Source organism: Panthera uncia, chromosome F1, assembly GCF_023721935.1.
Source record: "Panthera uncia isolate 11264 chromosome F1, Puncia_PCG_1.0, whole genome shotgun sequence".
Classification (NCBI taxonomy): domain Eukaryota; kingdom Metazoa; phylum Chordata; class Mammalia; order Carnivora; family Felidae; genus Panthera; species Panthera uncia.
Genome location: NC_064813.1, coordinates 66799840 through 66825391, shown reverse-complemented (window position 1 = coordinate 66825391; position 25552 = coordinate 66799840). Strand labels below are relative to the sequence as shown.

The following is a 25552-nucleotide window of genomic DNA, read 5'->3' as shown; positions in this document are numbered from 1 at the left end:
AGCCGAAGTCGGATGCTTAACCGACTGAGCCACCCAGGCACCCCATAAATTTTTAAAAGACGTAGAAAAAATACAGAAATATGTAGCTGTGGAAAAGAGTCTGATAGATGTGTGTACCTGAGCTATATATGACCTCTAAGACACGCTGGTAAGTTAAGGAGCCAGTGTAGAACGGAAGATATAACTTATGCCCATTTTTGTTTAAAAAGCAGAACGAGGGGCACCTGGGGGCTCAGTTGGTTAAGCGTCCAACTCTTGCTATCGGCTCCGGTCGTGATCTCACGGTTCTGAGATCGAGCCCCGTGTAGGGTTCTGCATTGAGCCTGGAGCCTGCTTGGGATTCTTCCCCTCTCTCTGCACCTCCCCTGACAGGCTTCTCTCTCGCTCTCTCTCTCCTCACCTTCTCTCAAAATAAGTAAATAAACTTACCAAAAAAAAACCAAAATGGAAAGAAAACGCGCTAGTACAAGCATGGAAGTTTCTAGAAGTAGTGTGGAAACTGGTAACGAGTCAGAAGGAAACCAGCAGAGAAAGGAGCCTTTCCCCCGCATACTCCTTCAACCGGCCGGAATGATTTTCTGCACGTTCCTTTAAAACTTGAAACCAGGGGCGCCTGGCTGGCTCGGTCGGTTAAGGGTCCAACTTCGGTTCAGGTCATGATCCCGTGGTTTTTGGGTTCGAGCCCTGCACTGGGTTCTGTGCTGACAGCTCGGAGCCTGGAGCCTGTTTCATATCCCCGTGTCACCCTCTCTCTCTGACCCTCCCTGGCTCACACTCTCTCTCTCTTAAAAATAAATAGACGTTAAAAAAAAATTAAAACTTGGAATCAGTTAAAAGCAAGAGGAGCCTGCTCACGCGAACCCTCTGGGCGGCCCCCGAGCGTCTTGCAGGTGGCCACGCAGACAGGGCGGGACCCTCCCCCCCGCCCCCCCAACACCACCCCGGCCACTGCAGCCTGCACGGCCCTCCTCCCTGAGGCCACGGCGGGGCCGGCACACTCACTTGGGCTCGTGCGGGGGGCCGGACTGGTCGACCAGCTTGAACTCGGCCGCGAAGCCGTGGGAGCGGGCGTACTCTAGCAGGCCGCCCACGGGGTTGGTGTTCAGGTATCTGACGAGCTCGCCCACCCTCCTGACCTTGCTGGGCATCCCGGACTCCAGGTTCTCAAACGATTCCACGCTGGCGCCTCCGGGCTGAAGGAGAAGCGGCCACGCAAAGAGGAGCCGTAAGCGCCTGTGGAAAGCTGAGGGGCGACCCCGCGCCCCCGGGCGGTGACGGCGGCCCACCTGTGTGTCGGAAGGCGCCGAGCTGGTGGCCTCCCCGTGCAGGGCCTTCATGGCCTCCTCTGCGGCCATCTGCTTCGCCGCCTTCTTGCTGGGGGCACTCGCGGTGGGGAAGGTGTGGGCTCCCATAGCGACGCAGTACTGGAACCTGGCGGGAGGGGTGGAAACGGCGCTGACGGGACGCGGCCCGGCCCCCGCCGGGGCGACCTCTCGGGGCCGGCGAGCCCTCACACGCGTCGCCTCTGTGCCTCGGCCCCCGCGGCCCCGCCCCTCAGCCTGGCTGAGCCCCGCGCCACACGTGGGCCTCAAGCCAGGTGCACCTCCTCCAGGGACCCCCCTCTCGAGCGTGTCGTGCGGGGCCGCAGGCACGCGGGTGGCACCTCTCGGAGACGCACCGCCAGTACCCTCCGAGCCGAGGGTCTCCCTACCGCCCGGTCCCCGCTTCGCCCCGAGTCCCCCATCCCAGACTGTCTGCTCCACAGCTGCAACCCTGCCCTCGAGGCCCCTGTCTTGCACAGCAAGAACAGGTGCGCCCGCTCAGTGAGACAGTCTGCCGTCCCTCAGGAGGCCAGCAGGGGGCTCCCTTTGGAGGAAGCCTCGGCAGAGACACAGGACACAGCGATGTACTTGGGGTCGTGGGCAGGGCCTTCTCTGGACAGGAGGCGGAATTCACAGGAGCTCCCCAGCTTGTGCACGCACTCTAGCAAGGTCGTGACAGGGTTCTTCCCGGAGAAGAAGGGCGTTGCCGACGTGGCGCTGGGCTGGGACTCCGTGGCCTGGAGAGAACGAGACAAAACACCGGAGAAACCACTGGCTTGTCCATCGTGGTGCAGGGAACGGGTCGGCCACAGGGTGGGGGGCTGACCTCCAAAGGAAGGGGGTTCGGGGGTTCTGGGCCTGCGCCACAGGGAAGGGTGAGTTCTTTAAACGTTCCGGGTCTCAGGGGCGCCTGGGTGGCTCGGTAGGGTAACCGTCTGACTTCGGCTCAGGCCATGATCTCACGGTTCGTGAGTTCGGGCCCCGCGTCGGGCTCTGTGCTGACAGCTCAGGGCCTGGAACCTGCTTCGAATTCTGTGTCTCCCTCCCCTCAGCTCCTCCCCTGCTCACACTCGGTCTCTCTCTCAAAAATAAGTAAAGATTAAACGTTCTGGGTCTCATTTCTTATCTGCCAAGAACGGGGCTTGGCCTCGGTCATCTTTTTTTTTTTATTTTTTAATTTTTTTTAACGTTTATTTATTTTTGAGACAGAGAGAGACAGAGCACGAATGGGGGAGGGTCAGAGAGAGGGAGACACAGAATCCGAAACAGGCTCCAGGCTCTGAGCTGTCAGCACAGAGCCCGACGCGGGGCTCGAACTCACGGACCGCGAGATCGTGACCTGAGCCGAAGTCGGCCGCTCAACCGACTGAGCCACCCAGGCGCCCCGGCCTCGGTCATCTTTAAGGTCCCTTTCCGGTCTGGAGGTCTGTAACTCCAGGTAGGCCGGGGAGGTGGGCAGGCAGGGGCGCTGGGCCTGAGGGGAGGAGGCACGGGAGGTGTGGTGGGGGCAGGAGGGGGCACAGACCCATTATTTGCGTTGAGGCGGCGTGCAGAGGCGGGTTAAGATGTGGGTATGCTCGTGATGTGGGGACAGGAGGCCTACCTTGTCCGACCCCTTCTCTACGGAGCAGTCGTAGGGCTCTTCTGCCCGTCCGCTGTCCCGGGCTTTAGCCTCCTCGAGCAGGATGGTCATGGCTTTGAGGGCTGCGTCCTGCTTGGCCACCTTCTTGCTGCCAGCTTCTGCTGGGGGAAACTCTCGGCCACCAATGATGACTTGGAATTTAAATCTTGATGGAAAGTGAGATGTGTGAGTGCTGGCCCGGCCGTCCCTGCCGCCCTCTCCACAGGGCCCAGGACCCTGAGGCCTCTGCCCCACCAAGGGGGAAGGGCCTTGCCTTCCGGAAACAAAGCGGCCAGGGCCTGCGTCCCCAGAGCTCGTTAGAGTGAGCACTTGGGGGACGCCTGCGGCCTGCTGACACTAAGTTAAGACAGAGCCTGTGCAAACGATGACGAGCCACAGCCACCACCACCGCCACGTCTGTGGTCGGCCGGCCGCCTCTGGGGGGCTCCTCGCTGCCCAGCCTCACGCGCCCTGACACCCACGGGGTCAGATACCTGCCGCTTCTGGGGCCTGCCTCTGTCCCCAGCCTCCCTCAGAGACACAGAGCTCTCTGCTTTTGAGTCCTTCTACAGCTCTGTGTGTGAAGCTGGAGAAGAAAGGACTCCCCCTTGTTATGCAGAAAACCAAAAAGCCTTTGTTCTAGGCCTCAGGACTTCGCTTGGACCTCCTGCATTCAAGTTTTCAAATCTGTTCCGCTCTTTGCTCAACCTGGGATTTCATTTAGGAAAGTAGGTCAAGTTTCTGGTTCCCCAGGTCTTCTGATGTACCTGATGCTGTCTTACAGCTGGAGTTACAGGCAGGCTGGCCACAGAACCCGCTGCCCCCCGGCGTGGGGGGAGGGGAGAGCCTGCCAGCCACCAGCCTCCAGCCCAGAGAGAAACGGGTCCTGGCCTCGCAGCTTTAGGACATGCCCCCCCACCCACCCCCCAGCCCGCCTGCCAACAGCCACCCTGCAAGGGACAGAGTCAGCCGCGGCTGGGAAGGCAGCCCGTGGCGAACGCAGAGGTTAGTGGAACCCTCTCCCACCCCAGCTCTCCACCAGGCCCTTCGGCAGCCCCTCCGGGCCCACCCGCCTCCCTCGGTCTGTCCAGGGGCCTGCAGGGACCTTTGGGGCCGGGCCCGGCCGGCTGCCTGAGTGAGGAAGTTTCTGAGTTCACAGCTCAGGAGCCACAGCCAGGGCTCGCCCACCCACGTGTGCAGAGGCGGCGGGCGAGATCAGAACCGCCACCTTCGACGGGCAGGTAGCCGTGAACTCGGAAGCCGCCCTCTCCCGGCCGGAGCGGAGCAGGGCGGGGGCCGGGACCTGAAGCTGCTACCTGCACGTGCAGCCTGGCCCGGCTCACCCGTCCCGTGCCTCTCTGGAAAGGGGGGGGAAGGCACACGGGAGGGGCGGGGAGTCGTCTCCGTCACCTGCGGCCCGCGGGGACGCGGGCACCACGCCGAGGCACGAAAGCCAGCCCTGTCCCAAGAAGCCGCGTCCCGGCCAAAGGCCCAGCCCGCCCCTTGCTCGGCCGGGACTCTGGCTGGCTCCCTGCTCTACATCTGCAGGAGGGGCCGACGCGGGCGGTTTAGCCAGAAGGCAGAGACACCGAGGGGGCAGCGGGGCCAGGCGAGGCAGGCGGCGCGGCCCCGGGCGGGCTCTTACCGGGGCTCGTGGGGCGGCCCGCTCTGCTCCAGCAGGTGGAACTCGCAGGGCTGAGCGGCGAACTGGGCGTACTCCAGCAGCCCGCTGACGGGGTTCTTCAGCTGGCACTCCGCCAGCTTCTTGTAGGGCGAGCACCGCGGCCAGCCGTGACTGTAGAAGGAGGGCATCTCCATGATGGCTCGAAACTCACCTGGGGCTGCGTGGATGCTGTTCAAGTCATCTGGGATGTCGTCCGTGGCCCACTGGCCGTTTTCAAAGTCCACGTACCCGGTCTTCGAGGGGCCGTTGTCCTGAGCGGGCGGCTTCGGCTTCGCCGGCTCCGGCGCGGCCTCCCGCCTGCCCTCCAGCTTTGCGGCAGGTTCCCGGCCATTCTCCGCGTCTTCTACGGCCGCCGCGTCGTCCGCGGCATGGGGCACGGCCGCGTCGCGGGGCGGGAGCGCCACGTCTCCCTTGGCCTCGGGGACGGCGGCCGGACCGGCCTCGGGCGCGCTGTCCGGGTCTCTCTTTACCTGCATCCGCTCGCGCTTCCTGTCAGTCAGGTACCACACCGGGGGGGTCGTCCCCTGCCGGCACACGTCCCCCTGCCGTTCCAAGTCGATCAGCACGGCACTGACGTCTCGGGCCTTGCTGAGGCCAATGTTTTTGGCCAAGTTCAGGGCAGAGGCGTTGCACACGTTGAACAGGTAGCTGCAGATCTTCTCTTTGATCTCAGCCATGTCCGAAGGCTCAGGAGCGGCTTCCGACTCAGACTCGGAGCTTCGGTCTTCAGGGTCCAAACCCGGGTCCGAGTTCCCAGCGTCCTGGCGAGCGCGGTCTGCGTCGGCTACTTGGCTACGCGGGTTCCAGGCCTGAACCGCGGGGGCGATTCTCCACAAGGGGGGCGTTCCCGCCTCCTGATGTAGCTTACCCTTCTTTGCCAGGGAATACAAAACTCGATTGACTTCCTTCTTTGGGACTCCGAGCTTCCCAGCCAGATCATGTGCTGTGGCCGCCTTCCCTTCCCCCAGCTCCCGCAAAAGCTCTAAGACCGTCCGTTCCTGGCCCTGGCTGATACCTAGGTCCTGGAAACGTGAGGAAAGCCTGTCGACGCCTCTCCTCGGCAAAGCCCTGCCACGTGGGGCAGGACACCAGGACCCTCTCTGGAGCACCTGACTTCTGGGAGGCACGCCCCTGGGGGTACCCCAGGTCTCCAGTCCCCTGCTTCTGGCAGGTGGTCCTGGAATCCGCGGCCAGAGTGCAGGGGCGAACGGTGGCAGCGAAGGGGTCTGCTTTCCAGTGAGGGGCACGGCAGGGAGCCGCCCCCTGAGAAACTCTATTTGCTGGAGCTGGAAACTATTCGGGTAAGACCTTGGCCGTGGCTGCTGGTGTCTAAGCTTGCTGGGCTCACAGCCTTGAACTGGGTGGGAGTGGTGCCTGTGGAGGGAGAACCCCTGCAGAAGAAGACGGAGAAGAAAGCGCATTAGGCAGTGGTGAGCCCACCCCCCAGGTCGGTACTGCCTGGGGCGCTGCACCTGACTCTGGAGGGGCGGGGTGAGGGACGAGTGGGCATGTGACCCGGCAAGGGGGCCCCCCCCCCCCCAGTACTGCCTGGGGACCGCCAGAGGGAAGCATGAGGGAGCACGCGGGGCTCTCATGCCGCAGCCGAGCCTCTCCAGCAACCTAGCGCCCTCCTTCCCCTTTGGCAGGATTATAGGGAGTCGAGAGGGAATCCTTCCACCTTCTCAAATCATTACCCTTCTAAGATGAAGACAAACACACAAACAAATGTCACTTTGTCTTAAAAACAAAAGCAGAACAATAACCTCAAAACGCCCAGGGAGTCAAGGGACCAGGAAGCAGCCTCGGCAGGGCCCCGTTCGGACGGGGGAAGAGAGGGAAACGCGCACGGGGACTGATGAGCCGGAGGCCCTCGCGGGCGCCCAGGATCTGGTTTTGGGGGGCTGGACGGTTTCCTTGGGAAAAAAAGGCCACGCCGTCCTCACGCTTCAGCATGGTGCCCAGGTACGGAAGAGACGCCGGGCGCCTTGACCCAAAGCCTCCGAGGCTGGACGTGTACAGCGGGCAGAATCCTGTTCCCCGGCAGGCGGCCCCGGGCTCCCTCAGGCTGCCACACCTTTACCAGAACACGGGCGCCCGCGAGCCCGTCCCGCCCCGGCACGGACCAGGCTCACCCCCTGCCCCGCCCCGGCTCCCTGGAGGACAGCGGTGGCCAGAGGTATTCAGGGACCCGGGGTCAACATATCCCCACAATGCTCCTCGCGCTCGTCCCCTTGTCTGAACTTCCCGGAGGCTCCAGGGACCTGCTGGCAGCTGTGCCTTCGGTGACCCTCACCCTCTGCCCCCCGCGTCTCTGGTCACAACGAGGGGACTCTGGCACTTGGCTGGTCACGCTCCGGCACCCTCACGTGGGCTCCTCAACAGCTGCCACACGAGGGGCCCGTCCACTCCTCACTCGCTCCCCCGTTCCTCTAGCCGAGGCTGCCACACCTCAGACCTGCACCTCGCCCCAGGGTCAGGAAGCCTTCCGAGCGCGACCAGACGGGTCTTCGACCGAGCGGCCAAGGCAACCACACGCAACACGGAGAACAAAAACACGCGGTCTGAGGGCTGCAGTTTGCAGATTCCTGCCCCGTCCGAGGGCGACCCCCACCCCCGGTCTGTACACCTCCCACCGTGCTCCCGTGGGGCTCCCGTGGGGCTCCCGTGGGTCCACGGCTCCTGAGGCTTCCTGCCCTCCACTCGGGGCCTCGGGGCTGGTCCCTCTTCTGCCCGAGGCCCCTGCCCCTCCTCCTGCTCCAAGGTTTCCACGGACATGCAGAACCCCTGCTCCTGAACTTGGGTTAGGTGTCCCCTGCGGTTGGCTTTGGTGGCCGTGCACTGGCAGCTCTTCACCATCGGTCCTCCTGCCGCCTCCCGGGGAGGACGGCACCAAAGGGCTCCTGCCACCTGTCTGTCCGCGTCCCTTTCTCCCACCCTTACGTATAACCAGTCCCAAGATTTTGTCCAAGGGCCGCTCTGCCTTCCCCTTGATCTCCTCCACGCCACCCCCCCTCTTCAGAAACAGTGTTCAAATCTAGTCTCCGCAGCCACCGCCTCGTGCTGAAGCTCAGACGACCCGCCCGCTCACGTTCCGGCACAACCTCAGACGCCACACACTCTGGACCAAACTAACCTCCTCCCCCGCCCCCCCCAGCCCCTCTGCCATTCTTGCCCCCGTGGACCGTGGACAGCCGCGTTCTCCCTGTGGTTATTAAAGGTAGAAACCCGAGCCAGCCCGGCCGCCTGCCTCCCTCCCTCGTCCCCATCTGCTGGCTGGTTGCAGAGGGCTACCCCCCCGCCCCACCCCGCTTCTCACAAAGGTGGCTTTTTCCAGCACCAGCCTATTACCTCTCACCCGGGCTGCCACAAAGCCTGCACTCGATCCCCTGTCCCTGCGCTCTCTGCCGCCCCCATCACAACTCTGACCCAGTCCCTGGACAGCTCCTTAATGCCACCTTCTCTGGAGACCTCGGACTCCCAGCCCTCTGGAGTTTCCTCTGCTTGAACCCCTCCCTCTCAGCTTTACCTTTTAGCATACTACCGCTTTTCTTGTTAATGGCACAGACTGGCAGGTGCTCTAGAAATTACTCAAGCCTCCGCTCCCAATATTCCGCAGGTAGTACCGATGGGGGAGGGGCACAGTCCACTTCACAGGGAGCTCCGGAGGGAGGAGGACCTCCCTCGTCCGTTATCTCTGCACTCCTAGCGCTAAGACAGCTCCAGCCACAAAGCCCATCCTGAGCCAACACTTGTTGAAGCGTCTGCCGAACAAGACGACCCCAGGAGCGCGAGCCCATCTCTGTTCCTCCTGCTGCACCCCAACCCCCCCCCCCGCCCCCCCCCCCCGCACCATAGTGTTGCGCCCAAGCGAATGAGGGCACAGAGGGAGCTGCGCCCTCGCAGGGCTATTACGGGGACTTTAGGGATTTTCCTGTTAGCTGTCGCAGTGACGCGGGTAAAAGAATTTTTTTTTTGCAGAGCGGCTGAAGTCAGTTTCTAGCTAGATGCTTTCTAGATTTAAACTGCTACTACTTGGCAACACTTGCAAAATATCTGAATGTCCCCCTACAGATGAGGGGCTGAGCTAGTGAGGCCATGGGACAGCACTGCTTTGTGGTTTTTTTTTTTTTTAAACAGTGTGTTGTAATCTACCTGTATTCACCTGGAAAAATTTAGGAATGACACAAAGTTAAGTTAAATAACAAAAAGGCAACTTGAAGAACATTATGTTCTATAATCTCATTTTGGAAACAAACAGAAAACCCCCCAAGGATATACGCATGCGCATATATACGTGTGCACAGTGCACACGGAGGAAAGGGAAAGTACACTGTGTTTGTTCATAGCACTTATTTTGAGGAAATCTACAGGGAGGTTATTTTGTCCTTACACCCCCTTAAGTCTCCTAAAAGCCAAGCCCAGCCAAAGCATGGCTTGGGGACAGCCCTTTGGAGCCACTGAATGGGAACGAGAGCAGGACGGCGGCAGCCAGCTGACGGGGACCCTTCCAATGTCTCAGCATCTCCCAGCCGGTCGGCGCTCACTGGCCTGTAAATTCGCTTTCGTGTAGCTGCAGGAATGTCGGCTCAAGAGCTGAGCCCCCACCTTTACCACACGGGCTCCACCGGGTAATAGACCGCTCTGGGCCAAGGAATGCTTTCCTTTCAGACCGGGAATCCCTAGTCCTTTGGCAGAGGGGAACCAAAAGCACGCGTCTTTGAAAAACGGAGGCATAATTTACACAAAGCGCATCCTCTGGCGTATATCCTATGCGTTTTGATCGCACAGAGTCCGAGCACGCGCGGCCCTATACTGTGGCCACAACCACGACCGAGCGCCGCCTGTCCCCACACCCCGCCCCCACAACCGCTCCTCGGCCCATCTGTTTCCTGTCCCCCCAGCGCGCAGGGCGTCCCAAAGTGTCATGTAAATGGACTCGTGGCGTGCAGTCCTTTGAGGCTCGCTTCCGCTTAGCAAAGTGAGCCTGAGGTCCGCCCGTTGTACCAGGGTTGTACCAGGCTCCGTCCTCTTGCTGTTGCCTAGCGGTACAGCACTGTCCCGATCCCCCAGGGCGCTGGTCCAACCACCTGTTGAGGGACGTTTGGGTTTTCCAGTTTGGGGCAACGATGAATAAAGCTGCTGTGTACAAACTTTCTCCCACAGGTGGTAAGGGCTGGTTTTCATTCCCCAGGAGCCTCAGGGAAGTGGAGAGCGTGCAGAGAGGGTACGCCTATCAGTGAGGCACACTGCCCAAGAGGCGCCAGCGCCGGGCGGCTTCAGAAAGGCAGGGGGCCGCCCGGACCGGGGCTCAGGCCGGGCGCCCTTGCCCGCTGCTCGGCTCTGCACAATCGAGGGGCACGACGCAGACGCCCAGAATGCGGCGCGCGCACGCCCACCCGCGCTCACACCCGCGCGCACACGCCCACCCACACGCACACACGCAAACGGGCGGGCCCGAGGCCCGTCCGGGCGCAACCGGCTCACCTGCCTGGGGTCCATGGCGTCCCCGACGCATGACCTGGAGCGGCGCTGGCGACCCTCCCCCTCCGGGCGCTCCCCTCCCCAGGTGGGCCGCCCCCCTCCCCTCTCCGGGCAGACGCACTCGCCCCCGGGGACAGCGCAGTAGGCAGCCCGGGCGCGCGGCCGGCGGGCTGCGGCGAAGTGGCCCAGCTCAATTTCACTTTCGTTTCCTCTGAAGGACCGCCTCTTTGGGAAGTTTAGCGGGAGGAGGGGTTTGAGCGGAGCCAACAGACGCCGACTAACCGATCTAACCCTCGGCTTGCAGGACCACTGGAGTCACTCCTTCAGGAAGGCGGCTACGCAGCACATGCCCTGCCCCGCCCGGGACCCCCGGGACACAACTCCCGCCCCCCCCCCCCCCCCCCCCCCCCAGCCCAGTTCTGTGGAAACAGCCCGAGGCTAGGCCTCTGCCTCAGCCGCCGTCCCCGCCCCCCACCACTTACCCTCCCAGCAGGTTGTGAGCGACTTAAACCCACCACCGCGGGGGCACCATTTAGGGTCTAATGGTGACGCCATCCCAGCACGCATTCACAGCTCTGCCAGGTAGGCAGGCTTGACTCCCAAATTACGTGTAAACCGAGGCCTGAGGCGGGCTGCTGATAAGCCCAGGCCTCACTCTGCACCCCCACTCTGCGCTCACTGCAGTTGTGACTCCCCCAAAGATAACTTGTGTTGTCTGCTGGGGGAAATTCAACTGATCTCACGTAGGCTTGTCCAAGAGGTCAGTCCTATGGTCAGCAGTCCACATTCCTCCCCAGTGAGAAACTGATTTCCTATGTTTCATCGCCGTTTCGTCCCCACGGCCTGTAAGGTCACGATGCCCGGCTGGTGCCCTTTCCCTCCGGTCTCCCTGGAGCACCGAACCTCCAGCTCCCCATGGGCAGTGGGCTGGGCTCCCCCCTCCTTTGCGTCTGTGCGTGTCCTCCTAGGCTTAGAATGTACCTGTGGCGCTGCTTCTGACCAAAGGCTCTCAGGGGCTGCCTCAAATATCCTCTCCCCAGGAAGCCTCACCCAGCTCTGGGTTGGGGAGTGGGTGCCTCTGCAGCCCCTCATTTTGCGCTTCTCCCTACAGAGCACTTTCTCCCTCATTTTGCACATTCTCCCCTCATTTTGCACTTCTCCCTACAGAGCACTTTCTCTGTGCTCTGAAAATGCCTGGGTCCTTGAACACAGCTTCCCACGCGCCTCCCACGTGCCAGGGAAGGGCAGGTGTCCTTGGGGAAGGGCAGGTGCCCTTAGCCAATAGTCTGCTGGGGAGGACCAGCACTCCCGACAAGGATCACAGTGCCGTGCCTCCTGACATTCCGCACTTAGTGACTGACCCATAAACCACTGCGTGGAAAGAATAATCGATGGGTAGAATGTAGCACAGGAACTCGATGAAGCTGGAAAGATCAACAAACCTACGAAACCGCGCTCGATGTCCTCACGTTGGGGAAATGCACGGGAAGGCCACAGAGTTACTGTCCACTCCCAGACCGGCCACTCGACCACGTGGGCAGCAGCTCCCACTCCCTACCGGAAACCAGTTCACGACGCGGGGCCGGCGGGAATATACACGCCCTACAGGTGTGCAGTCCCACTTCTGCACCTGGACGCACGTACACAGAGTGGCCTTACTGGGAACAGACAACCCGGAAGCAGCCCAGACGTCCAGGAAAAGTACAACGGATAGGTGGCGGCACATACTGGCGACGGAACGTTCCACGGCATCAAACACCGCAGAGCTGGAGCCACACGCAGCACAGCGGGTCGGCATCTAAACAGGACGCTGAGCAAAGACACGCTAGCTGTCCGCTTCCATCACGTCCCAAACCAGACAAAACTACAGCGGGCACCACACAGAAGCCAGGACGGGGTCCCTTTAGGGAGGAAGAAGGGTGTTCCGACTGGGAAGGAACGTTCTGGCTGCTGGGCCGCAGTTCATGAAGTCACATACTGGGGCTTTATGTACATTTCTGCGTGGATGTGCTACAACACTTCACAATGGTAAAAGGTTAAAAACAAGAAACTCTCTGTACCTGACCCCAGCCTGTCTCCCTATGTTCTATTTTCCATTTAAGTAAAATGCCTTAGGTCTTACCTCTGATTTCCTGCCTTCGGGCTAAACAATCCCATGGCCTTTGACCCTTCTACCAGAATGTTCCGGAAAAGCCTCAGTCACAGCTACAGGGAAGGTGCCTCTTCCGTCCCTTTAACCTCACATGGGAGGCGGTGCTGAAGCAGAAGGCTTCACTCCCCGCAGAGCGTCAGCTCTCTCCCGGAAACAGTGCCAACTGCTCGTCACCGTCCCAGCAGCTCTCTTACTCGCAAGCATCTCACGGCCCTGGGTGCTTGGCTCCCACAGGGCAGTGACGCTGCCCGCCATCTGTGCGCTGTGCTATCGTGGGGACTCCACACATTGGATGAAACACTTTCTAAAAACTAACCAAAAGTACCATGTCACTTGCAGAACGTTGCAGAAAATACCAAAGAGCAAACAGTCCAAATGCTCCCCCACCCCCCCCCCTGGTCTACTGTTAATTCACCAGTGCCTCCCCTCCCCGTGTTTCCTCTGTGCACAGTGGCACCGTGAGCACACAGGTGCCCCCCCCCCCCCCGGGGCCAGGTGTCAGGTTGAGAAATGACCGCAGACGCAAGTTGTCCTGACTACATCACCCAGGGCTACCAGCTACGACCAGCCGCCGGCGGAGGCCTACCCGCTGAGACGAGGTACAGAGCCCCTCACTCCTCACTCGGTGTTCTCAAAGTCGGCCTTCCGCGTCATGGCTGCAGAGCGCTGGCCGCACCTGCCTTCAGGGGCCTGGGCCCCCCCCCCCCCCAAGCCCCCGGGGAGGATCCGTTGTCACCTGGGCTGCAGAGTGGCCTTTAGTTTCCAATCTCTGCTATCTTTGCTTTTAAATTATGAATGGTGGTCTGGCTTTGTAACGATTAATTTGGCTTGTTGTGTATAACCTGGCTGCTGCAGGGTGCATATTTACAAGTCCTCCTAGTCCCTGATGTCCTACAGCCAGACGGGGCTGTGCACAGGGGCTACATCGAATCCTCTCTCCCTTCTGTAAGGCAGGTGTCTGCAAACTCCTTCCGTATTTGCTCGCATAGTCCCGCGGCAAGAGGCGCGGACTCGTGTGAATGCATGCTACTTGACTTGCAACACGCTATCAAAAAAGGTAACAAATTACTAAGCTATTTTTAACTATTAGGGCATCTTTTCAGAACAGGATATGCACATAAATAAACTCCCTTTCTTACCTTAGCTCCTAGGAAACACATAATAAGCCCATTAAGCCCACGTTTATTGCCCTTTTTGGTTGCTGTTTCCCTTTCGGTCCTTTATCACTGGGTTTTTTATTGCACCACACCAACGTAACTTTCAACACCCTCCGGGCCTTCCCACATCAACCCCACCAGCTTTCTGCAGACAGACCGGTGACCCGCCGGCCCTGCCGACCAGTGCCCCTCAGCCGCGTTCACCGGAACGCCCGTTCTGATGTTAGTCACTAGACTGGCTTTTGAAATCCCAGCAGAGCAAAAGGGATGCCCCAGGAGCCCCAGGAGACCGTGAGGTCTCCCTCAGCAGCAGGCGGGCGCCTGTACCCAAAGTCAGCCGGTAGAGGAGCGAAAAGCGGTATTTATCAACTATCTATAGGCACCAGGCATTGCAATAGCAAGCATTATCACATGGCAAAGATAGAATATTAGGAAGAATAGCAAAACCATACTAACAGTAATGGCTGACAGGCCGTGCTACCCATTTCACATGAAAGTTTATTTACTTAATGTTTATTTCATTTTTGAGAGAGACAGAGCGTGAGCAGGGGAGGGGCAGAGAGAGAGGGACACACAGAATCCGAAGCAGGCTCCAGGCTACGAGCCGTCAGCACAGAGCCCGACGTGGGGCTCGAACTCATGAACGGTGAGATCATGACCTGAGCCAAAGTCCGACGCTTAACCAACTGAGCCACCCAGGCACCCCAAATGTCCTTTTTTAAGAAGAACTTTTAAATCTTTATTTTTGACAGAGAGAGAGAGAGAGAGAGAGCACGCGCGCGCACAAGTGGGGGAGGGGCAGAGACAGAGGGAGACACAGAATCCGAATCGGGCTCCAGGCTCCGAGCCATCAGCACAGAGCGGGACGCGGGCTCAAACCCACGAACTGTGAGATCTCGACGGGAGCTGAAGTGAACCCTTAACCAACTGAGGCACCAGGCGCCCCTCACGTGCAAGTCTAACCCGTGCGTGTGTGTTTAGTCTTCTAAAACCCCACACGATGGCCCTCTCGTGACTCGACGCGTCAAGCCCCGCCCCGGAAACGGCCTCTCCTGTGGCCGGCCTGGCACCCAGCGCACGGCTCACTTCCGGTGTGGCGCTGGCCGGTGGAGAGCTTCGGCTCCCGGCCCCCGTTTGGGCTCCTCTGAGGCAGGGTCCAAAGGGGGGCCCTCCCACTCACCCTCGCCATCTCTTCCTCCCAAGGCCCGGCCCGTGGGTGGATGGGCTCAGCCCCAGCTCCTGGCGAGGGTCATGTCCCTGTCTCCAAGGCTCGTGGGAGGCGGAGGGGACAAGCGCGGTCCCGTTCTGGGCGGGCTCGAAGGCAGCCTCTGCCCCTCGGTCCGCGCTGTGTCCCGGGTGAGCGGGCGGGTTTCACCAACAGCCGGTGGCTGCACAGCCACGTGCCAAGTGGCCGCTTCCCGGCATGACCCATTTACTACCGAACCGACATGCTGACGTCGCTTTTTTCTTTCCGCGCTCCAGCCTGCACTGACCAGCTTGTAATTCTGTCTTCATAACAGTCTTAGAAGGCGTGTGCTCGGCCCGCGTCTCGGTTGCTGTAGCGCTGGAGACTGGGGACGGCGGAAGGGGCCGTGGTGGAGGGGCTCTCGGCGCACTTCCGGTGGACGGACTTTCTGTGAACGAAAGCGGAGCCGTCTCCAGGCATCTGCAGTGTTCTTTCCAGAGGGAACGAGTAACACGGATCTTTAAAAGCCTTCCTTCGGCACCGACGAGTTCACAGACGTTCCCGACTACACACACCAGCTCTGTGTATAGAAGGTGTGTGAAGACAGAGAGGCGAGGTTTGAAGAACGTGGCCTCGAAGACAGGAGTGACGTGGCCACAGGCCAAGCGATGCAGGCGGCCGCCCGACACTGGAAGGGGATGCTCACCCAGAGCCCCTGGAGGGAGCACGGCTCTGCGACACCCCGATGTTGGCCCAGTGATGCGGATTTCAGATTTCTGGCCTCCGGACCTTTGAGAACAATTTTCTCTCGTTTTGAGTCACCAAATTTATGGCAATTTGTACTACAGCTCTAGGAAGCTGACACACCATCCTGACGGCCGGGGCAAACAGGGAGCTCCGAGTGCGAAACTAGCACAGGCCTTGCTCGGTCCAGGGGTTCCTGCCATCTGAGGTTATCAGAGGAGAAAGCTGAAACAGACCGGCTGTCAGAGAGGACATGTGCACAGCCACAATTTCCATGTTTTACTTAAACCAAACAGTACGCCTTTCCCATTACTGTCTGGCAGAATTAGAACCTTTTGTTTTATTTGAAAAAATATTACAGACACTGTCCGGCACAAATCAGCAGCCAATATCATATTTAAAATGGGTTAGGCATTCCCAATAAAATGAGGAATAAAGTAAGGATGGCCACCACTACTGTTATCTTATTTCAATTCTGAGGTGCACCTCTAACATTTCTGATATTGTGATGTGATTACAAGGTGTATATATATTTCATATGATAGCCCCCCCGGGCTATTATTGAGTCAGTAGCATGCTTTATGCTCAAAAGTCTTAGAATGAAAAAAAATATGGTACTTAACATTGTTTCGGAAATTCTAGCATATCCTAAAGCAGAAAAAAAGATACACTAAAAGTAAAGAAAAAACAGATTATTTGCAGATAGTATCAGAACTGCAGTTGACCCCAGAATGAAAAATTCTTAGAACCAATGGGCAGTCAAGGAATATGGCTGGATATAAGAAAAATATACAAAACACAACTTCTTTCTTATGTGTAGGGTAAAAATACTGTACTCTTAACAGCAACTAAAACATTAAAAAAATAAACATCTAGGAATAATCTTAAGAAATGTGAAAGCCTACATGTGGAAAAGTATACAACTCTGCTGAGGAGTGTATTCTTAAGTACAAGGATACGCCAACCCCAAATGAGATGGCGGGACAATTTACGAACTGAGCCAAAGTAAGTAGCTGGTCACTGCAAGTTCTAATGAGGTCAGGGCAGAAAGGACTGAGTATCTGACCAATGATTACTTACACTGTCTTAATTCACAGCAGTCTGGTATGACACAAGGATGGAGCTCCAGGCTGACAGGGCAGGACCACGTTCCCTAAAGCGTGTATACTGGTCTGACATGTGACAGGGAGCCAAAAGCAGCAGGGAGGGAGGAAGGGTGTGTCAACACAGGGAGCTCGCCAACTCATTGGCTTCTGGGGGGGGGGGGGGGGGGAACGTATTTGGAGCCTTGTCTTACAGTAATAAGCCAAAATAGATTACAAATGGATTAAAAGGCTATTTGTAAAGTATTCTAAAAAACTAAGTCAGAATGTCTGACTTGTTTCACAGCAAGGGAAGACATCTGTTCACTGCAGATAAAGTTTGTGGTTCAAAAAACAGGACAGTGTTTAAGAGTCAGTTTAAAAATATATTAATAAAAACATGAAAGCAGAGAGGGAACCCGTTACAACACACGTGGGACCCAGAGCCGTGTGCGCGTGTGCGTGTCAGACACTTACACACAGTGGTGAGCACTGCTCTGCAGCCGGCACGCCGGCCTACCCTCCAACCCCCATCACCCGAGAGGCACACAATCACGGTCCCCATGTTGCAGAAGAGGAAACTGAGGCAGACCAAAGCCACGGAGGTTGCTGGAAGTCCCAGAGCCAGCACTCTGGCTCACAGCAGGTGGCCTTGGCCTTAAGCCATCCCCACGCTGTGCTTTTATCAACAGTACAGTTGATAAAAAGGCAATTCGCACACACAAACAAGAAGTATAAACGCCTGTCAAACATTCGGGGAAACAATCGCACTAACAACTAAAGACACGAAAATGTAATAAATCGGTCAAAAAAAATAAGACCACCCAGTGGTAGCTGGGGACTCTACGTCTGCCTTCGCAGTCTCATCTTGGACTCTAGGAACCCACGCTGGCCCTACCCAAAATGTTCTCAAATACGATTAGGTCACCGCCATCTCCGTCCTTTAAACCCTTTATGGCTACCCACTGCTCTTTGGATAAAGGCCCAAGGTCACGACAAGGTCTGCAGCGTGCCCCGCTTCCTGGCTAAACGTCCCCTGAGCAGACTTCACAAAAGGCACCTTCCGCTCTGTCTGTCCAACAGCCACAGAGCACTCTTGCAGGCACACACCGTTTCCTCCTCGTCTTGTCCCTGTGCCGGGAGCAGAAGGCATATAAGATTTATAGTACCCATAACCCTAGGAAGCTTTCTTCACGGTCTTTAGCACTAGCTGCAGCTAAGCATTTGCAGGCTATCTGATTACGCGTTACGTCCGTCTCTCCTGAGCAGCACAAGTCTTACAGCCGTGACCCAGCACGGTGCTTTGGTGATAGAAGGTACACGACAAATTGCCTGTCAGAGGAGTATGCGTTAATGACTGGATGAAAGGAAGAGGTGGGAGGGAGAAGACCAAGAAGGGAGGGGGAGAAACGGCTACTTGGACGACGGGTCCGAGTGTTGTACGAAAGTAATTGGACACTGGGCGTCAGAGGTCTCAAGTATGTCCGTGACTTCAGCTAACAGCCAACAGCCATTACCACTAATGACAATGTAATCCTAGGACTGCATAGTTATTATTAGTGAACATAATAATAAAGATCCATCTTGAGGAGGAAAACCCGAAATCTAGTATGAAAACTTACGTTTGCGACAGCATCGTTTACAATAGGGAAAAACTGAAAACAGCCGTCAAGTCCCAAGTTGAACACATGGTCACATAAATTCTGGAAGACCCATGAATTAGTTACATGACACATAAGAGTGGTATTTACAGAGTTAACGCCACGGGAAATGTTTAAATCATAACAAGTGAACAGAACACAAAACTGTAAACACAGAACAACTTCAGCTTTTGGAAAACAATGCGCCCAAGTGGCAGGCACCGACCAACCCCACAAGAAAGCCTTCCTTTCTGAGGCAGCCGGATTCTGCCCACCTTCCTCTGAGAAGGCCAGGCTTCCTCCCCAGACCCGGAGGGAGGATTGTGGGGCATCTAATAACCTCCTCTTGGCGATTCCGTTTCTCCGGCCAGTGATACATGTGACAATTCTGGCCAAGAAAACACAAAAAGCTGTCAGGGCTTCCTGTGACAAAGGATTCCTGCTGCCAACAGGTGATGTCCTGGGGTGGCAGAGTGGAGGCCGGGACAGGGCCGAGCTGCTCAATCAAGCAACCCCAGCACCGGCCTGTGTGCGGGATAAGCCACACGGCGCTGTGTGAAGCACGCCAACACGTACGGGTGTCTGACAGGCGTGGTTACCGGTGATTTTATTCAATTTAACAGTTTTCTGCAATTTTCAAGTTTCCTGTTATAAAGCATTACCACCCCTCAAATGGGGGGGAGGGTCCAGTAAGAATAAGAAAACAAATACAAACGGCATAAAACTCGCCCTTACGATGTGCGAAGCCTAGGGGCGCCGGGGGCTCGGTCGGTTAAATGATTGGCTCTGGACTTCAGCTCAGGTCATGATCTCACGGTCCGTGGGTTCGAGCCCCGCGTCGGGCTCTGTGCTGACGGCTCAGAGCCTGGAGCCTGCTTGGGATTCTGTGTCTCCCTCCCTCTCCGCCCCTCCCCTGCTCGCACTGTCTCTCTCCCTCTCAAAAATAAGCATTAAAAAAAGCAGCTCCAAGTGTAGCAGTGGAAACAGTGTAAGACTCCACTTCGCAGCTACCAGAACAGCTCAAATAAAAACACCTGGGCAGTATCTGAACCTGGGGAGGCTACGGAGCAGCTAGAACTCGCATACACTGCCGGCGGGAACACGAACCGGTGCCAGCACCGTGGAAACTGTTTGGCCGCTCCTTCTAAGGCTAAGCGTCCCACCACCGACACCCAGCAACTATACTCCCAGACACGCACTTACCAGGAAGATACAAAGAAGCGGCCACAAAAAGGCGCCACGGAAGAAGGGAAGAAGGCTAACAGAGACCCGCGCAAGAGCAGGAAGGGGGAGTTGCCACCTCATGGAGACAGAGTTTCGGATTTGCAAGAGAAAAGGTTCTGGACGGTTGGCTGGCGATGTGAATGTACGTAAGACGATTGTACCATGTGCTTGAAAATGCTACACTTCGTGTAGCAATGTGTTTCGTACCTCAACAAAAAAAGACGAAGAAAATGGTCATAGAGCTTTATTCTTAAGAGCCCCAAACTGGAAACAAACCAACGTCCGTCATGTGACGAACGCACAAACACCCGATGTCCCTTCACACACAGGGTAATGACGCGCGCGACCCACTTGATCCCGACCGGAAGAACCACGCACAGAAGTGCACGTTGTAGAACTCCATTTATGTGAAATTTTACAGCAGCTCAGCTGATGTATGGAGATAACAGACATCACAACAGTGGTGACTCTGGGGAGACTGGTTTCTGGCAGTGGCATGAGGGAACTTTCTGGGGTGATAGAAAGGTTTTAATTTCCCGATTTGGGTGGTGACTAGCGGACATATATATTTATCAGTATTCACTGAAGTATTTGCCGTCTATTGCACGTAATTGTATCTTAATAAAAAAGGGTCTTAGGGAAACAGCACATAAGGGCTGGAGGGGCTCCACCTGTCCTTTGGCTACACGTGGACGAGTTCTTACCCCACATGGGCAGCCACAGAGAAACACTATGCCGTGCGGCGATTCGTGGATATGCTAAGCACGTTAAAATTAAAAGAATTATACATACATATGTTTCAATCTCAGTTTTGTGGAACAAGCTTTGATATTCTGATAAATTATTTTAAAAAGGAAAAACATATATGCATTAATGTAATGTAAAATAAAATATAGACCATCTAATTCAAACTGATTTTATTTAAAACATGATGCAGCATTTTCATAAAATATTTGTTAAAATCTAAAATAAAATGGAGTATTAGCTGTTTAAAATAATAAAAAAAGCAAAACATAAAATACTGGAATACAGAATGAGAAAAAAACACTTTAAAGCTTGCAAGCAAAGGAAGAAATCAAAAAGCACAAAATTCGTCTACAGAATAACGAAAAGCAGGTTTTGTATGTTTAATGAAAAAGCCAAAATTAGATGGCAAACAACAAATCAGAAAAATATCCACGGCATATAAAGTTGTTTTTATAAGGAGCACACATTCAGGTTTTTTAAGGGAATTTGTAGAATTTGTAAAAAATAACTTAAATGCAATTAAGTGAATAGACAAAATATTGACTGAGAATTTAAAAAAATGGAAATAAACAAGGTAACCGTCTGTAAAGAGCTCAAACTTAATCATAAGAAAAGATCCACATTAAAACCAGACAGTAATTTTCAATGTAACAAAGATTTTCCGGTTTTCGTTAAAACGCCCGGTCCCGGAGCGGACAGGGCGCTGGGCAGGGTGCTGGGCAAGCGGTCTTCGAGAAGCGCGTCGGGACCGAGCCCAGCACCGCGGGCCGCAGCAGACGCAGGCGGGGCCCGGTGCCTGGAGGGGAGCGTGGGATTACACAGCGGCCCTCACCCCGAGCGTCTATTTCTAGGAGAACTACTCTGTGCTAAAGAAGAAACTAAAGGGCACCCGCTCCCTTTTTCGTTGGGAGTGGGCATGGCACAGGTAGGCTTCTGGAAGGTAAGGCCCCACTCCGGGAAAGACAGACGTGCTCTGTATGTAGGGCAGACGTGGGCCTTCCCGGGGACAGGGCGGAAGACCAACACCGCACAGCCCCGGGGCCGAAGCGCCACTGGCCCCCCATCCGGCCGCCACACACCCCGAGCCAGCACAGGGCCGGAACAGAAGCGCCCGGACGAGCGCACGGGGGAGGTGAGGTGCAGATGGCCACGCAGAGCTGCACGGGGGCGAAACGCAGTAAGTCCCTGAGAGAGACCCGGGCACCTCTACGTCTGCAGCCCAGAGACGCACACAGAACTTCATTTACTTAACAGCTGCGACTGTAAAACCCCAGAAAGGTCAGGGGGGCACGCACCACAGGCCGGCCTCTGCAGGGTGAGGTGAGCTGCAGGTCTCATCTCTTTTAGAATTTTCTAATTGGGATTTTTTAGCCTTTCTTGAGTGTTTGGTATTCAAAAGGAAAAAAATGTTAAAGTTCACAACTCTTGATCCCAAAACTCCAATCAAAGAATGAGTTATTTATAAAAGGCTTAGAACAATGCCTGGCACATTATAAGTGCTCAAATAAATGTTTTAAAAATAAATACCCTAAGGAAAAGCCTCAAACTATAGAAAAAGCCTCCATATACACGACATCATTGTTGAGAAAGGTTTGAGTGGGGAGCGAAACATTTCACGGGGTGGAATTTCCACGTGGCTTCTCCGTGGGGCCTGACCTTGGCCTGTGCAGGCACACGGGGAGAGGCTCTGCGTTTGCAGGGTGGGCCCGGAGTCCTGGAGTCTGCAGACATTTACAGCGAGAACTGTATCTATCAGGCAGACTGGAGTCCTCATCAACACGATGGCAGCATTTTCTCCCTGTGGGCAGACTTTCATTCATGCATTTAATAAACGCTTATCAAGCACGTGCTGCGTGTCAGGCACTGTCCTAGGTCCTAGAAACACACCAGTAAATGAAACAAAAATGCTTTTACTCATTATTCTCATGAAGCTGATGTTCTAACAAGGAGAGACAGGCAACAAACAACCACGCAACACCGATGGGTTATAAGTGTTAAGAGAAATAACGCCAATTAAGGACGGGGGCCCTCAAATCTACAACAGGGCCGTGTTCCGGTGTTGATCCATAAGCAGAGAGAAGGGGGCCTAACCCATCGACGGAGGCCCAGGGAGGCTTCTGGGAGAATCGTGACCTGAACCCCGAGAGCAGATCGTCTGAAGCCGTGGGGAAGGGCGGATGTGGTGGGAGCACGGGTGTGGAAAGGTCAGAGGTCACAGGAGCAGGGCCACACAGCAACAACTTGACGGACAAGCAAAACCAGGGTGGGCGTCCCAGTCGGAAGGCTCCGGAAGGGCCTTGAAGTAGGATCCGAGCAGGGGTGCGCGCACACGTACACGCGGCAGTCATTCCACGTGGTTACGGACAAGCAGTTTACTCTGGCATCCCAGGAGTGGGCCCGTGACACACCTGTCCAATTATGGTGTCCCCGTCCCCTTGTCCACAGTGACCAGTTTACAATGCAGAAGAGCACTGCAAAGTCATCAGCTTGGGGCTGCCAGTGCGTACAGAGAAAACAGCAGAAAATGAGGCCAATAAGCAAAAAAAGGAGCAGAGAAAGGCAGGGCCAAGAGTCTGTGACATTATTTCAGCCACACCTGAGGCTCATCCTGGGACCTCCAGTTAAATTGTCAAAGGCGGAGGGGCTCTTTTTTGCTTGAGTTCACACTGGGTTTCTGCCATCTACGACTGGGTTAATGCACCCTCTTTTTGGGAAAGAGCTTTACTCTGTGTGTGGTGGTGACAGGGTTCGGGGGGATGAGAGCATACACCCTGGCAGAGTTTCTCCCATTACGGTTGATGAAGACGGTGAATTGGGTGCTTTAGGGCACCTGGGAGGGTACAGAGGCAGTAACAGCTTCTCGGGCGGAGGAACTTGGGGGGCGTGTAAGTCTATATGGGCGAGGAACATAAACCTGTGAGTTGGTATAATCCACTCTACAGCCCTAAGACATCGTCAAATAGAACCCAGAACGACAGCTGACGGAAACCACCACCAACATCAACTGTTTGAAACCAGTTTACTATTCCCACATTAATGCCCATTAGTCACAGGTCTTTCCTAAGTATTTCATATTGCCACAAAGCGAGTATCTTGAACTCTTTACCTCTATACCAAACAATCATCCGGTGTTCTCCAGAAAACTTAACTCAGGCAGCTGGACCCAATATGGTCCAAACCTACGATGTTAAAGCAAAATAAACTGCTATATCTCAAGAGATCACTACAGATGCCCAGAGCTCAGATTCTCTTGTTCACATATTTGAAAACTCTCATCAGTTGGTCACAGATCAGAATTCCAATCTTGGCCTGAGACACAGCTTTAAATCTTTAGGTCCTTGGGAGCACCTGGGTGGGTCAGTCAGTTAAGTGTCTGACTTCAGCTCAGGTCATGACCTCCGGGTTTGTGAGCTCGAGCCCTGCATCGGGCTGACTGCTGTCAGCACAGGGCCTGATTTGGATTCTCGGTCCTTTGCTCTCTGACCCTCCCCCACTGGCGTGTGCACGCTCTCTCTCAAAAATAAACAAACATTGGGGCGCCTGGGTGGCTCAGTCGGTTAAGGGGCCGACTTCGGCTCAGGTCATGATCTCGCGGTCCGTGAGTTCGAGCCCCGCGTCAGGCTCTGTGCTGACAGCTCAGAGCCTGGAGCCTGCTTCGGATTCTGTGTCTCCCTCTCTCTCTGCCCCTCCCCCGTTCATGCTCTGTCTCTCTCTGTCTCAAAAATAAATAAATGTTAAAAAAATAAATAAATAAACAAACATTAAAAAAAAAAAAAACCCACCAAATCTTTAAGTCCATGAATAGGAAAGATGCTCATATTATACTGTTACTGTGTAACAGTGGCTTAAGGCAGCCTTTGTGTATTGAGCAATGGGTCTCAGTCTGGCAGAAATAACAATACCTCAAGATTTTTTCTTCTTTCCACAGGCATTTCCCAAATACCTACTGTGTGCCCACGATCTCAGCACTGTGTGCCCACGATCTCAGCACTGTGTGCCCGTGAGCCTTTCCTTTTTCTCTGGGTGAAAAGGCCAAATCTCGGTTCACATCTGGACCATGCTGGGTAAAATGTAAAATAAAAGATAATTTATCACTGAACAATTTGAAATATTATTCTTGCAGCAAATACTGGCCCTCTAAGCTCCGCTTATGCCTCCCTTATCCCCCTACACAGGTTCACACTGCCAGGGCGTGCTCTCCCTCTCCCTCTCCCTCTCTCTCTCATCACTGAGAAATAACAAGGCTCAAGCTCCATACAGCCTGAGAAGCCTGGGTTCTGGGTTCAAGTTCCAGTTCTGCCATTAACTAGTCTCAGGATTGTGGCTGAGACTCCTATTCTGCATCTGCAAAATGGGGATATGCTTACTTCCTGCACTGGGTTGCCGGACGAATGAAAGAAGTTAGTGTATGTAAAGCGCTTGGGACAGTGTCGGGCACACAGCAAGTGCTCAATAAGAAGCAATTATTAATTAATAATTACTTAATAAGTGAAGCCCTAACCTCTTTCCAGTTCTACAATTTTATGAGGTCTTTAGTGGAGAGATCGTGGGTTTTGAGATCCCCCCCCCCCCAAGTCTGCTTCATCGTATCTGGCAGAATAGCAAACCTCCAAAATAGCAAAAAGTTCCCCGCTCTCAATCCGCCGAAGCAACGGGGCACCTTCAGCAAGGGAGCAAGTTCAAGCGCCTGGGTGCCGTGCCCTTAATCCCAACAGCTTGGCACTTCGGATTCTGACAATTACCGTGCAAAGCAGACATCATTACCTTCGTTTTGCAGATAAGCCCGAGTAGGAGCAGAGAAGTTAAATAACTCAGTGTCGCACAGATGGCAGACGGCACACCTGACTCCAAAGCTCACGCTCCTTTCCACTCTTACCTCTCTGCGGCCCGTGCAGCGAGCACGCAAGTGTTTGTTAAATAAAGAAAAAGACATTCGGATGCTTCGACGCGAGGGGGACAAGCCTTGCTCGGTAAAGATGGAGTTGGCACCTTCGCCCACATTCGCTCGACAATCTGACGCTCCCCGTGACCTACTCGGCCTCCCCCTCCGGCAGCAGCCACCGTAGGGACCTCTGTGTGCCAGTGCCCTGCCCTCCCGGCTAGGCGCCTGCTGAGACTGCCCCCCGCTGCCCGGAAAACCCAAGGACAGGTATCCCTTCTGGAAAGGCAAGTTTCCCAAACTCTGACATCACACGGAACACCTGCGGCAGGCTTACCCGCTAGCGGGGCCCAAGAATCACGCCGGGCGGATGGAGGACGGAGGACGGGGAGGTGACGCAACGAGGCCTCCCGCAGCAGGGCCAGGCCGAGGCTCGGCGCTGTGGCCGCGACCCGCTGCGGGCTGTCCACGGCGGACGCCCACGCCTTCCCCGCGGGAGGCGCGCAGGGCCTGCGCGGGCCGGCCGGGGGGCCGCGGGGCGCAGGCAGTCCGGGCGGGGACGCGGCCCGGGAGCCCCGCGAGCCCCGCGTCCAGCCGCTCTCGCGCCCAGGGCGGCGGCGCCCCCGGTCCCCA

The 25552-nt window shown here is 55.9% G+C and overlaps 1 protein-coding gene across 5 annotated transcripts in view; it reads right to left on the bottom strand.

Moving 5' to 3' along the window:
• The window catches only part of ADAR (adenosine deaminase RNA specific), a 39892-nt gene that overhangs the window by 13716 nt on the left and 624 nt on the right, over nt 1-25552 (bottom strand). For 2 of the 5 annotated variants that reach the window (XM_049634913.1, XM_049634915.1), the window contains exons 1-6: nt 10112-10499; nt 4589-6018; nt 2926-3109; nt 1911-2059; nt 1287-1431; nt 1003-1193 (exon numbers count right to left, since the gene is read on the bottom strand). In XM_049634913.1, the coding sequence (XP_049490870.1) occupies nt 1003-1193; nt 1287-1431; nt 1911-2059; nt 2926-3109; nt 4589-6018; nt 10112-10126 (2114 nt within the window). In that variant the 5' untranslated portion in view covers nt 10127-10499. Of the gene's footprint in view, nt 1-1002; nt 1194-1286; nt 1432-1910; nt 2060-2925; nt 3110-4588; nt 6019-10111; nt 10502-25552 lie in introns of those variants that run through there. The other 3 variants (XM_049634916.1, XM_049634914.1, XM_049634917.1) reach the window with 3 other exon arrangements.